Source organism: Chiloscyllium plagiosum, unplaced genomic scaffold, assembly GCF_037043375.1.
Source record: "Chiloscyllium plagiosum isolate Xiang-an unplaced genomic scaffold, Cpla_swu_hap1 HiC_scaffold_8, whole genome shotgun sequence".
NCBI classification, from domain to species: domain Eukaryota; kingdom Metazoa; phylum Chordata; class Chondrichthyes; order Orectolobiformes; family Hemiscylliidae; genus Chiloscyllium; species Chiloscyllium plagiosum.
Window position 1 is genome coordinate 20126259 of NW_028270146.1, and position 14151 is coordinate 20140409.

The 14151-nt window shown below is 41.4% G+C and overlaps 1 protein-coding gene across 1 annotated transcript in view; it reads left to right on the forward strand.

The window, feature by feature from the left end:
• The window catches only part of coq6 (coenzyme Q6 monooxygenase), a 30881-nt gene that overhangs the window by 2037 nt on the left and 14693 nt on the right, over positions 1–14151 (forward strand). Inside the window, exons 2-5 of the mRNA XM_043697081.2 lie at positions 5483–5617; positions 6477–6535; positions 9979–10102; positions 11950–12080. Coding sequence (XP_043553016.1) covers positions 5483–5617; positions 6477–6535; positions 9979–10102; positions 11950–12080 — 449 coding nt within the window. The remainder of the gene's footprint in view (positions 1–5482; positions 5618–6476; positions 6536–9978; positions 10103–11949; positions 12081–14151) is intronic.

Genomic DNA, 14151 nt, shown 5'->3' on the forward strand with positions numbered 1-14151 from the left:
CCTGTCCCAGGATAGATTTTTTGTCCCAGTCGAAATGGTGTTTTTTTTACTCTGTGTGTAGGGCTACGAGGGAGAGAGGGGCATGTCTTTTTGTGGCTAGCTGGTGTTCGTGTATCCTAGTGGCTAACTTTCTTCCTGTTTGTCCTATGTAGTGTTTGTGGCACTCCTTGCATGGAATTTTGTAGATGATGTTGGTCTTGTCCATGGGTTGTACTGGGTCTTTTAAGTTTGTTAGTTTTTGTTTGAGAGTGTTGCTGGGTTTGTGTGCTACTAGGATTCCGAGGGGCCTTAGTAGTCTGGCTGTCATTTCTGAAACTTCTTTGATGTATGGTAAGGTGGTTAGGGTTTCTGGCTGTGTTTGGTCTGCTTGTTGTGGTTTGTTCTTGAGGAATCTGCGGACTGTATTTTTTGAGTATCCGTTCTTCTTGAATACGTTGTATAGGTGGTTCTCTGTTTTCCAAAGTTCGTCTGTGGTGCAGTGTGAGGTGACTCATTGGAGTAGTGTTCTGATACAGCTTCGTTTGTGTGTGTTGGGATGGTTGCTGGTGTATTTAAGTATTTGGTCAGTGTTTGTCGGTTTTCTGTACACGCAGGTTTGTAGTTCTCCGTTGTCCGTTCTTTCGACTGTGACGTCCAGGAATGCAAGTTTGTTGTCGGTTTCTTCCTCCTTGGTGAATTTTATGCCTGTGAGGGTGTTGTTGATGATCGTTTTGTGATGACAAAGGTGTCATCTACGTAGTGGACCCAGATTTTTTGGTTTGATGGTTGGTCAGGCTGTTTGTTCTAGTCTTTGCATTACCGCTTCTGCTATGAATCCTGATAGTGGAGATCCCATGGATATGCCGTTGGTTGGTTTGCACACAAACCCACCAACACTCTCAAACAAAAACTAACAAACTTAAAAGACCCAGTACATCCCATGGACAAAACCAACGTCATCTACAAAATTCCATGCAAGGACTGCCACAAACACTACATAGGACAAACAGGAAGAAAGTTAGCCACCAGGATACACAAACACCAGCTAGCCATAAAAAGACACGACCCTCTCTCCCTCGTAGCCCTACACACGGAGGAAAAAAACCCACCATTTCGACTGGGACAACACATCTATCCTGGGACAGGCTAAGCAAAGACATGCCAGAGAATTCCTAGAGGCCTGGCACTCCAACCACAATGCCATAAACAAACACATAGATCTAGATACCATCTATCAACCCCTCAGAAAATGAACAGGAAATAACATCACCACAAACCTCAGGAACCCCATCCAGGACAAACATATAAATAGAAAGCAGAAGACAATGGCTTCGCTTCACTTGGAGGTTGCCACTGATAATGTTACCTCGCCAGGTAATGAAACATCTGGATATCAAACCTACGCCCTAAACCTCAACCTGAGCTACAAACCTTGCAAAATACCTTGACTATACATACTCCTACCCAGCTTTCTAGAAAGACTGTCTTCCATTCTTCAAGTTTCTCTGTCCTGTCTGTTCTGAAGATGCCAACTTTGATGAAAGTCATGATTCTGAGATGCCGGTGTTGGACTGGGGTGTACAAAGTTTAAAAATCACACAACACCAGGTTATAGTCCAACAGGTTTAATTGGAAGCACACTAGCTTTCGGAGCGACGCTTCTTCATCAGGTGAAGGTATAACCTGGTGGTGTGTGATTTTTAACTTTGATGAGGGGGGCCTCTGAAATGTCCACCTTCTTTCCCAACCGAGGATTTTACACTATTTGTTGACCAGGTCTTCAGTATACAACGTATCTCCTGAACTTTGGCTTTCAACCCTCCCACAACAGCAATAGGGTCTCCCTTGTCCTCACCAACCATCCCATCAGCATCCACATCCAAAGAATCTTTAGCTGCTATTTCAGCCACTTCCAACAGGGTGTCACCACAAGACACTTAGAGTCATAGAGCTGTAGAGCATTGAAACAGAACCTGTGGTCCAACTCTTTCATGCTGACAAGATATCCTAAATTAATCTGCTAGCGTTTTGTCCATATCCCCCTAAACCCTTCCTGTTCATATACCCATTTAGATGTCTTTAAAATGTTGTTGTAATTATACCAACCTTCACTACCACCTCTGGCAGCTCATTCCATACACATACCACCCTCTGTATGAAAAAGTTGCTCCTTAGGTCTGTTTTAAATTTTTTCCCCTCTCACCGTAAACCTGTGACCACTAATTTTGGACTCCCCTACTCTGGGGAAAAGACCTTGGAACTTCACCCTATCCATGCTCTTCATGATTTTACAAACTTCTATAAGGTCACCCCCCAGCCTCTGATGCTCGAGGTAAAATAGCCTCAGCCTATTCAGCATCTCCGTATAGCTCAAACCCTCCAAACCTTGTAAATCTTTTCTGAGCTCTTTCGAGTTTCACCATACCCTTTCAAGAGTAGAGCTGAACACAGTATTCTACAAATGGCCGAACCAGTGTCTTATACAGCCACAACATGACCTTCCAACTTTTATACTCAATGCACTGACCAATATAGGCAACTGTACCGAATGCCTCCTTTGCTACCCTGTTTACCTGTGACTCTACTCTCAAGGAATTATGAACCTGCGGTCTCTTTGTTCAGCATCATTCCTCTCGATCTTCCCATTAAGTTCACTTAACCTAGTCTATTCATTGCTCACAAAGCAGCCTCTACATTGGGGGTGCAAAGCGCAGACTGGCAATTGCATAGCAGAACACCTGCAATCTGTGCGCAAAAATGACCGAGCTTCTGGTTGCCTGCCATTTCAACACAACATGTTACCTGGCCAACAACTTTATCTTGAGCTTGCTGCAGTACTCAGCAAAGCTCAGCACAGGCTAGAAGAACTGCAACTCATTTTCCATTTGGGAACCTCTGCAGCCTTCTGGACTCAATATTGAGTTCACCAATTTTAGGGTTTGAATACCTTCTCCTATGTCCTTACTCCTACTCCATACATCAGGCCTTGTCGCCACTTGGGCTATTACCACTAACAACCCATTTTCAGCTGCAAATGGTCCCTATTAGCAGCAATTCAATCTCTCAGGCTGACCTTTCCCTAATTTATGTTTCATGTTACTCTCTTTCCCCCCCCCCCCCCCCCCCCCCGAATGTTTAGCTTAAATACCAACCTTTTCCTAGCTACAATCAATTCCAGAAGAAAAGTTACTGGACTGAAATGCTAACTCAGTCTTCTCTCAACAGAAGCTGCCTGACCTGAGCTTTTCCAGCAATTTCTGATTTTAATTCGGATTTTTTTTGTTTAATGTGCTGAGCCTGAACATTGTAGGTCCAAGCCCCACTCCAGATACCAGGCAGCATCCAAGGAGCAGGAGAATCGACGTTTCGGGCATAAGCCCTTCTTGCAAAACGTCGATTCTCATGCTTCTTGGATGCTGCCTGACCTGCTGCGCTTTTCCAGCAATACATTTTTCAGCTCTGATCTCCAGCATCTGCAGTCCTCACTTTCTCCCACTCCAGATATGCCATTCTCGACTGACACTTTATTTATCCTTATCTGCTGTCTCAAACTTTTTCATTGTTTGGACATTTGAGATTTCCTCTGGCATTTCTATATTGAAATGTTCTCTAAATTTCTTGACGTAACTGAGCTCCTTTAAGCCTACTACCATTTTAGCGAATCTCTTCTGTATTCTCCCAAGGCCTTGACATCATTCTGGGTACCACACTTTAAGAATGGAATGAAACTCCAGTTGAAGCCACAACAAGTCTCTTGAGGTTTAGGGTAAAATCCTTGCCTTCAAATGCTGTTTCTCTGTGGCTCAGTTGGAAATACTTCTGTCTCTGAGCCACAATATTGTGGGTTCAATTGAAGACTGCCACCCTCTAGTGGAGAATCAAGGGAGTGCTACACTGTTGGAATTCCCGAGAGATGTTAAAATGAAACATCATCTGAGTGGATGTAAACAATCTTATGGCAGTAATTTGAAGAGTAAGAATGTTCTCCCCCTAATATCCTAGTCAACGTTTACTTTCCATCAGCATAAAAAAAAGTTATCTGGTCACTTGTACTGCTGTTTGTGCAAATAGGCTGTCTTAATTAATAGGAGAAAGTGAGGACTGCAGATGCTGGAGTACCAGAGTTGAAAAATGTGGTGTTGGAAAAACTCAGCAGGCCAGGCAGCATCCGAGGAGCAGGAGAATCGACGTTGCGGGCATAAGCCCTTCTTCAGGAATGAAGGGTTTATGCCCGAAACGTCGATTCTCCTGCTTCTCGGATGCTGTCTGGCCTGCTGTGTTTTTCCAGCACCACATTTTTCAACTCTGTCTTATTTAATATGTTACAACAGTGACTATTCTTCCTAAATGCTTTAAATGCAAAGCGCTATGGAATATTTTGCAGTTATGAAAGGCACTAGAGAATTGCAAATCTCTTTATAAACTTGTTGTTCATCATGAGACCTTACTATTCCTATATCCTGTTTATTATTGTACTATTGAATTTACCTTGCCTCTCCTCATAATTCTCTTCATTGAATGTTTTGCACTGATCTGTCCTCCTGAAAGTTATTCCTGACCATCTTGCTGTTTAGAGTGTTTCTACATATTTTAACCACTGCAAACTTTGAAGTTATATCTGATATACATCAAAAAGAGCAGAGGCATTAATGATGACCTTGCAATACCTCTGCATATTTGTTTGTAGTCTGCTTTTTAAAAAAAATTACCACTAATCTGCTTTCTGTTTGTAACCATGCTGCTAGCTGCCCATTTAATCTCATGGGTTTTAATTTTGCTCTCAAGTCTATGAATTAAAATGCCTCCTTAACTTTTCTCACCGCTGACCAGTACCTGTGGGTTTAGCCTCTTCCTGGTTATAAAATACTAATATTTACAATTGGTCTGTCCTCTAATTCCACCCCAAAGTCCAAAGAAAATCAGAAGACTTTCAGGAGAGTTTAACAATTTCCACCTGTGCTACTCTCCAATACATACTTGATTCTTAATCTGCTTCAGCCTTCTGATAATATAATGTCTTTTACAAAGTCAAATGGTGCAAATGCTTTCAAATTAAAGAAGTAGTTTTTCGAGTGAGGTCTCCAACTGCCCGGAGTGTAAATGTCATAGCAAGCCTGAACTATGTAACAAAGGAGTCTGGTTCAAAATGTATCCTCTTAATTTTCTATTTCTATAATTAGTTGATTTACAGCACTGAAAGAAACAATTTTGTCTTTGGATCCATGGCAGGAACTGTTGTAAAAATGACATGATTACTACTTTTAAAAGCAAATGGATTTGGAATTCAGAGGTTATTGGGAGGTAGACGGGGATGTGGAATTTGAAACAAACAGATCAGCCACAATCCTATAAAATGGTTTTTGCAGGCCTGAGGGGCTTAAAGTTCCACTTTTAACCATTTTGAATGTTCATACGAATGATCTTTAAGCAATGACTGTCTTGTATAATGATATCAAATAATATTCAAATTAATATCTATTACAGTATTTTTATTTCTCTGCAGCTTATGATCCAAATCTAACGGAGAAAAAGATCCTGCTTTTGGAGGCTGGAAATAAGAAAGCAGATGGACAGCTACCAGAATTGTATAGTAACCGAGTGAGCGCACTTACTCCAGGCACTGCAGCATTCCTAAGCCGTAAGTCTCAGTGGGCCCTTATACTTTTCATTTCAGTTGGCGTTGTACTGCAGTTGTCATTTGTGGCGAGGTAGCATAGCTGCGCTAAAGTTAATCTTTGCTATTGGGCATTGTGTTTGGCTATTCTTGTGTTACTTGCCTTAAGTGGCTGTAGGATGTACTTCAATATTCTCTCTTGCCAACCTGCTTCTATGGTAGTGCTTCCTCAACTAATTTCCAGAATCCATTTTGACTGTTGAAAATTAACTCTACCCCAAACAAAACCCAGTAGAAATAAAACAGCCTAGTTCACTGTATAATTATTAAAGTTCACGAATTATAGATCAACCTTTAATCATATATGAAAATGTGCTATGAATTAAAAACCTGCTATAAAAATCTCAGGCTGTTAGAGGATGGGCTGCTATCAGTCATCACATCCTTATTGTCTGCTATTATCACTGCTCTAGGAAGTCTTTGTATTTAAATACGTATTTATATAGTTGTGTCATAGCACGCTTGCTTAGAGCCACTACAGCCAATCAAAATGTCCAACCTCAGGAGTTTGTCTTATGGTTGGTTAATTCCCACTGATGGGGCAATACGAGGTCAGTGATTAATGTGATATTTTTATTCGTTGTGATGCATTTTATTGTTTCTGTCACACCAACTTAGATTGTGACTTGTGGTTTTGGAACCATTCCTCGATACAAAGAGTAAAATGCTCTTTCAGTTTCTATTTGTGATCGTTGAGGGAAAGGGACAAAGATGCTAAAGGACCATCAGTGCTTGTGCAGTGTGTGCGTGCACAAAAACAAAATACCAAAAAGGGACCTCTTCCATTATTTCAGCTTTATGTTTGCATCATTTTCCTTCCTAGGTTTGGGAGTTTGGGATCATATATGCAACATGAGATACAAGCCATTCAAGAGAATGCAGGTAAAGCTTCAGTGGCATTTTTTATCAATTCATTTTCTCAATTTAGTTTTGTTCAGTTTCCAATACTGATCGAGAGTTTGGCCATTGAGGTGCAGACTTACAAAGGGCATAGGCTCATGGTTTAACCTCTGGCCTGTGAGAAGTGTTGGTGAGTTATCACACAGTCTAGCTTGTTGATGGCACACTTTGCTGCCCCAGTGTGCATATGGCAATGGGATTGCCAGTCAAGTGAGCTGCTTTGTTTTGGACAGTGTTGTGCTTCTTCCGTGTTTTTGCAGCTGCTTTCATCCAAACAACTGGAAAGTATTCCATCATCATCCTGACTTGAGCCTTATGGCATTCAGGAGGAAAGTACTTATTGCATAATTCCTGCCCATGAAGCCATGGTATGTAATCCTCCTGGTGTTGGTGTTAGGCAACGTCAGTGCCTGTGAAGAGACCGGGAATTTTAGTCATGTGAGTGTGGTGTTGGAAAAGCACAGCAGTCAGGCAGCATCCGAGGAGCGGGAAAATCGACAGTTCAGGCAAAAGCCATTCATCACCACATTCTCTCGACTCTAACCTCCAGCATCTGCAGTTCTCACTTTTGCCTGGAGAATTTTAGGCTAATACTGGCAGTATTGCAATTACTCTGGCTTCCTCATGATACTTTGATTAGGTATCACTGGTTAAAGAACCCTCTATGGACTTTCTGGCTAGAGTTCGAGGGAAGTACTATCTTTGAAGCAGCAATGACCTCCTATCCATCGTTAGGTTCAAAATGTAGATGATTGCCACTGATTGGTCTGTACTGATTGCAACTCTTCTGAGACTGAAACTGTTTATGCTCACCTGCAACTAGATTTAGACAAGATTCAGTCTTGGCTGATAAGTGGCTGGAAACATTCATACCACAGAAATGCCAGGAAACAATTTTCTCCCCTTGATGTTAAATGATATTACCATTGCTGAATCCCCCACTAATTCAGGGGTTACTATCAGCCAGATGCTTAACAAGACTAGACGCACGCATGCGCTGTGGCTGTAAGAGCAGTATTTCTGATAAGTGACCTTACACCAAACTTCCTAAAGCCTTTCTGTCTAAAAGGCAAGAGTCAGGGATGTAAATGAATATTGTCCACTTGTCTAAATGAGTACAGCACCAACAAGACTCCAGCTGAATGCTATCCAGGGCAAAGCAGCCCATTTGACTGGCAATCTATCTACTACCTTCAATATTCACTCCTTCCATCAACAATATAAGGTGGCAGCAGTATTTACATGTTGCGCTGCAACACCTCACTATGATTCATCCTGATAGCACTTTCCAAACTCTTGACCTCTATATTTAGAAGAGTGAGACAGCAGATACATGGGCATGCCACTGAGCAAATTTACTTCCCAAATTTCATCATGTTCTGACTTTGAACGACATCACTGCTGGGCCAAAATCCTGGAGCTCCCTTGCGAACAGCTCTTGGTGTACCTGCACCAAATAGAACATTACAGTGCAGTACAGGCCCTTTGGCCTTTGATGTTGCACCGATCTTTGAAACCAACCTGAAGCCCATCTATCCTACACTATTCCATTATCATCCATATGTTTATCCAATGATCATTTAGATGCCCTTAAAGTTGGTGAGTCTACTACTATTGCAGGCAGGGTATCCATGCCCTTACTACTGAGTAAAGAACCTATCTCTGATATCTATCACCCCTCAATTTAAAGCTATGTCCCCTTGTGCTACCCATCACCATCCAAGGAAAAAGGCTCTCACTGTCCACCCTATCTCATCCTCTTATCATCTTGCATGTCTCTATTAAGTAACCTCTCAACCTTCTCTAACGAAAACAGCTTCTAGTCCCTCAGCCTTTCCTCATACGACATTCCCACCATAATAGGCAACATCCTGGTAAATCTCCTCTGCACCCTTTCCAATGCTTCCACATCCTTCCTATAATGTGGCAATCAGAACTGTACACATTGCTCCAAGTGTGGTCGCACCAGAGTTTTATACAGCTGTAACATGCACTCATGGCTCTTATACGCAATGCCTTTACTAATAAAAGCTAACACACCATGCATCATCTTAACAACCCTATCAACCTGGGTGGCAACTTTCAGGGGTCTATGCACATGGACATCGAGATCTCTCTGCTCATCCACACAATCAAGAATCTTACCATTAGCTCAGTACTCTGTATTCCTGTTACTCATTCCAAAGTGAATCACTTCACACTTTTCTGCATTAAACTCCATTTTTCACCTCTCAGCCCAGCTCTGCAGCTTATCTATGTTCCTTTGTAACCTGCAGCATCCTTCTGCACTGTCTACAGCTCCACTGACCTGAGTGGCATCCGCAAACTTACTAACCCATCATTCTACACCCTCATTCAAGTCATTTATAAAAATGACAAACAGCAGTGGCCCCAAACCAATCCTTGCAGTACACCACTAGCAACTGAACTCCAGGATTAACATTTCCTATCAACTCACCACCTTCTGTTTTCTTACAACTGTAGCCACATTCAAGAAATGGACTGAAGCCTTTCAAGAAAGCAGCTTGCCACCATCTTAACAAGAATATGGAAGATACATGCTGCCTTGCTAGCAATGTCCACATTCATGAATGAATAAAATAAAATGTTGGGATTAGGATCAGCTGTTTAGTATTACCTGATTTTGGCTTTGGAAATGAGCCACTTTTAATTGGCCTGAGCAACCCTGAACGAGAGATTGGATAAACGAATGATAAACCATTGCTACTGTCACTGTACTGTGCCTTGATGATGGACGTCCCCAGCACACACAGTCCAGCTCAGCAGTAATAAATTGCTTTATCTCTAACATCTACCATCCAGGCTGAAGTGAAGAGTAAACAGTTGAATGAGGTTTTGCTGTCTGTAGAACTGTAAAATTTGGGACTTCAGAAGATGATTGTTAATATGAGAAATGAAAGAAAGGACAGTATAGTTGGCATTTCCAAGTGATTGAACAAATCCTCCTTGTTTGATCTCATCACCTAACTTGGTATGCTAAAGGAAGAAAATAGAAAATTGGTAAGGCAAAATGGAGACTTGATCAAGGTTTTATAAGTTGTAAAGTGATTTATTGGTAAAGGTAGGAATCCTTTCTGGTTACTTATGAACTGGGAGTAAAATGAAGTAATCCTAAGATGAATGCAAGCCGATCATCATTTTTCAGTAACTACCTTACCCCCCTCGTACACAGTGTCATTAAGTTTCAAGCATTTGTGAGAGGAAAAAGATATGTTTTAATTCCTCAAATGGTTCAGGAAGATGGGGCAAGCCATGAGAACAGATCTATAGAATGACCAAATTGACAGGCTGGGCTGAACAAACTGGTATTCCTGGATCCTTTCTCGAATGGTTAGCTTCTACCATGTTCTGTTGCATAAGCGAGAGTGAACTGTGACTCTAAACTTCACTTGTTTTCTACTCAGGTTTGGGATGAATGTTCAGATGCAATGATTACATTTGACAAAGCTAACCTGTTGGAGGACATTGGCTTCATTGTTGAGAATGACGTGATATTGTCAGCTTTGTCTAAACAACTGACTGCTGCTGGTAGGTGTTGATCTCTCAAAAGCTACTGAATGCTTTTAAAAACAGGGTGCTGAGGTAATTACAGTGCTATGAAGTATAAGCAATGCATCAAGTGTGATCTTGTAATTTCACTTCCATTTGGATTTGTTCACTTTTCTAAAGGTGCTGACTGAGGGTGATTCCCTAAATTTAACCCATCACTTAGTATCTTGCTTTAGCATCTGTCTTTCAGATGAGATATTAAACTGAGACTCCAGCTGGACTCTTGGAAATGTTAAAAAAAATCACAGCATTGCTTTGACAAAAAGGCAGAGTTAGCACTTTGTAATGGCTATAACAATAGTTTTTAAGCATTCATTCAGGGAAGCAGAGTGGGTTCGGCATTTATCACTCATTTTATATTTGTACTTGAGAAACATAGGAACGGGTATAAGCCATTTGACGCCTCAAACCTGCTCGGTCATTCAATATGATCTTGGCTGATCGTTGAGCACATACCCTAATCCTGTTTTCCCCAATATCCCGAGATCCCTTTAGACTCAAGAACTATATTTACCACCTCCTTGAAAACGCATAATGTTTTGACCTCAACCATTTACTATGGTAGTGAATTCCACAGTCTTACCAGTCTCTGGTTTCTCAATATCTCAGTCCCCCTGGTTCTGGAAAGTGATGGTGAGCACATTACTAAACTGCTGCAATCCAGGTGGTGTAGAGTCACTATGTGCTGTTTGGAAGACAGGTACTGTCAAAGGAGCCTTGATGGATTCTTGCAATGCTGCTTGTTGATGTAACATACTGCTGTCACTGTGAGTCAGTGCTGGACTAGATGATCTAGTCATGATTTCATTGCTCTATAAAGATTTGCTGCTGCAGGATGGAGCAGGAAGAAATTTTGCTCTCTTTTAGCAACAATAATTTGCATTTATACAGTGCATTTAACACAGTTCAATTTAAAAAAGAATCCCAATACATATCACAGGAAGCTGTCAAGTAAAATGTGACACTGAACTACAGTGCATACAATCAAAAACTTGGTTAAAGAAGTTGCTTTAAAGAGAGAGTAGATGAAAGGGTGTACCATACCTTAGGGTCCAGCTAATTAAAGTTTGCCAGTGATGGTGATGAATATCAGGGCTGTGCAAGAGGGTCAGAATTGGAGGAGCACAGAAATCTGAAAGGGTTGTCCAACATCTTCCAAAAGAGAGATAAAGAGGCAAGGGAGGGAATTCCAGAGCTTAGCCAAGGCAGCTGAAGGCATGGTTGTCATTGATAAAGTGATTGAATAAGTGGCCAAATTTGGAGAAACACATCATTTGAAGGCTTGGAGATATTACAGAGGAGTGAGTCAGAGATTTAAAAACAAGAATGTGAATTTGTAAAATTGAGGTGTTTCTTAACCTGGAGCCAGTGTACATCTGTAGGGATGGGGGTTAGGAATGAATGGAACTTGGTGCAATTTAGGAATTCTTCCTATAGGACATGAAGGACACCTGTGGCAGGTGGTGAAATAAGAGAAAGGAGCAGAAGTTAAGCCATTCAACCCCACCATTCAATCATAGTTGATCAGTTTCTCATTCCCATTCTCTGGCCTTCTCCCCGTAACCCTTAATCCTCTTGACAATCAAGAACCACCTATCTCAATATTAAATATACTCAATGACTTGGCCTCCACAGCCTGTGGCAATGAATTTGGTAGATCCACCACTCTTATCTCTGTTCTAAAAGGTCTTCCCTTTATCTAAGACTCTGTCCTCAAGTCCCAGCCTGTCCTACCAATGGAAACATCTTCCTGACATCCACTCTGTCCAGGCCATTCAGAAACTGCAGAGAACCATGAAATAAATTTGTGTTTTGTTTCCTCTCAGACAGAGTGCGTGTATTATACAGAAGCAAAGTGGTGAACTATACGTGGCCAGAACCAAACCTAACACCTGATATGAACCCATGGGTGCAAATTGAACTTGCTGATGGGAGTAAACTTCAGGCATCAGTACTGGTAAGCAATAGTGAAATCAAACTCTCAGCATGTGATGAACATGTCATGTTTTTAATTTTTACCCTGTTCCCTTCCTGACTAGAGGTGTCACTTCATTATAGAGTACACTTCAGGGTACACTGCAGTCCTTCTGGTGCCTTTGACTGGTTGTTATAGATGTTGTCAGTCATCCTCAATGTTGGGTCAGATATCCCAGCTGATTCTGATCCTACTCTCACTTGGCATCTGCTTATGTTTTCTGAGAGATGAAACCTGACCAATTGTCCATGTTTCCTTTGCTTTCTTCTCCCATCCAAGATTTGAGACATGAAGCTCTGATGTAACGTCCCTGGCACTGTTCCACACAGTCCTACATTTTAATCCTGGGACCTTCTATTGAGTTCCATGAAAGATGGTGTACTTGCCTGACTGCAGGATGCTTTCACCCATTACACTGCATTTGAAACTTGAGGGTGTCAATGTGTAATAAAGCTCAGAAAATGGGCTTGAGGCTCTAGAATCTGTTAAGAGAAAAGTCATGCTAAGATTTTAGGTGTAAATCATCTTGAAGGTACACAGTTCATGACCAATCCCACTGCATATTTTTATGCAGTTATTTTTTATTGATATTTGGTCAGCATTGTTATTTCTTATTGATTTGCAGCAGGAAGGTTTGCAGTGAGGTGAGGTGTGCAATGCAGTATATCTCATTGGGATAGTGTGCTGGAAGTTGATCCCCACTATTTCTAGAGTCATCACAAAAGTTAAAGATTTTAAAAAGTATTCTTTCTCAATTTTACCTGTCTTTTAGACCCTAATTGATAGAAAATATGGAACAGGTTTTTGTTCTCAACAAAAAGTACTATTTATTACAAGTAATTAGATTCTAGCTACAGGTAAACAGTTATGAACTGTCAGCATACAACCCTACTAATTAAAATTAATTCCCCTTTAAACTCACGCACACTCACACATGCACAGACATGCAGGCACATGAAACAAAGTAGCTTTTCCCATTTCCAATATCCTTCGGGCAGGGAATCTAGTAGAGTTATAGGGATGTACAGCATGGAAACAGACTCATCAATGCCGACCAGACATCCTAACCTAATCTAGTTCCATTTGCCAGCACTTAGCCCTTATCTCTCCGAACCCTTCCTAATCATATACCCATTCAGATGGCTTTTAAATGTTGTAATTGTACCAGCTTCCCCTACTACCTCCGGCAGCTCATTTTGTACATCCAATACACCCTATGTAAAAAGTTGCCCCTTGGGTCCCTTTTAAATTTTTCTTCTCTCACCCTAAACCAATGCCCTTGAGTTCTGGATTCACCCACCCTGGGGAAAAGACTTTTGTATATTTACCTTATCCATGCCCCTTGTGATTTTATAAATGGCTATTAGGTCACCATATAGTCTTCGACGCTCCAGGGAAAACAGCCTCAGACTTTTCAGCCTCTCCCTTTAGCTCAAATCCTCCAACCCTGGCCACATCCTTGTAAATCTTTTCTGAATCCTTTTAAGTTTCACAACATGCTTCCGAGAGAGAGAGAGACTAGAATTGCACACAATATTCCGAAAGTGGCCTAACCACTGTCCTGTACAGCCGCAACATGACCTTCCAATCCTATACTCAATGTTCTGACCAATAAAGGAAAGCATATCAAATGCCGCCTTCACTATCCTATCTACCTGCACCTTCACTTTCAAGGAACTATGAGCCTGGACTCCAAAGTCTCTTTGTTCAGCAACACTCCCCAGCACCTTACCATTAACTGTATATGTCCTGCTCTGATTTGGCTTTCCAAAATGCACACCTTGCATTTATCTAAATCAAACTCCATCTGCCACTCCTCAGCCCATTAGACCATCTGATCAAGATCCTGTTGTACTCTGAGTTAACTTTCATCTCTGCCCACTAAGCCTCCAATTTTGGTGTCATCTGCAAACTTACTAACTATACCTCCTATGTTCACATCCAAATCACAAAAAACAATGGATCCAGCACCGATCCTTGTGGCACATCACTGGTCACAGGCCTGCAGTCTGAAAATCTGAAAGAAGTTGAAGTTCTACATATTCTTCTACAT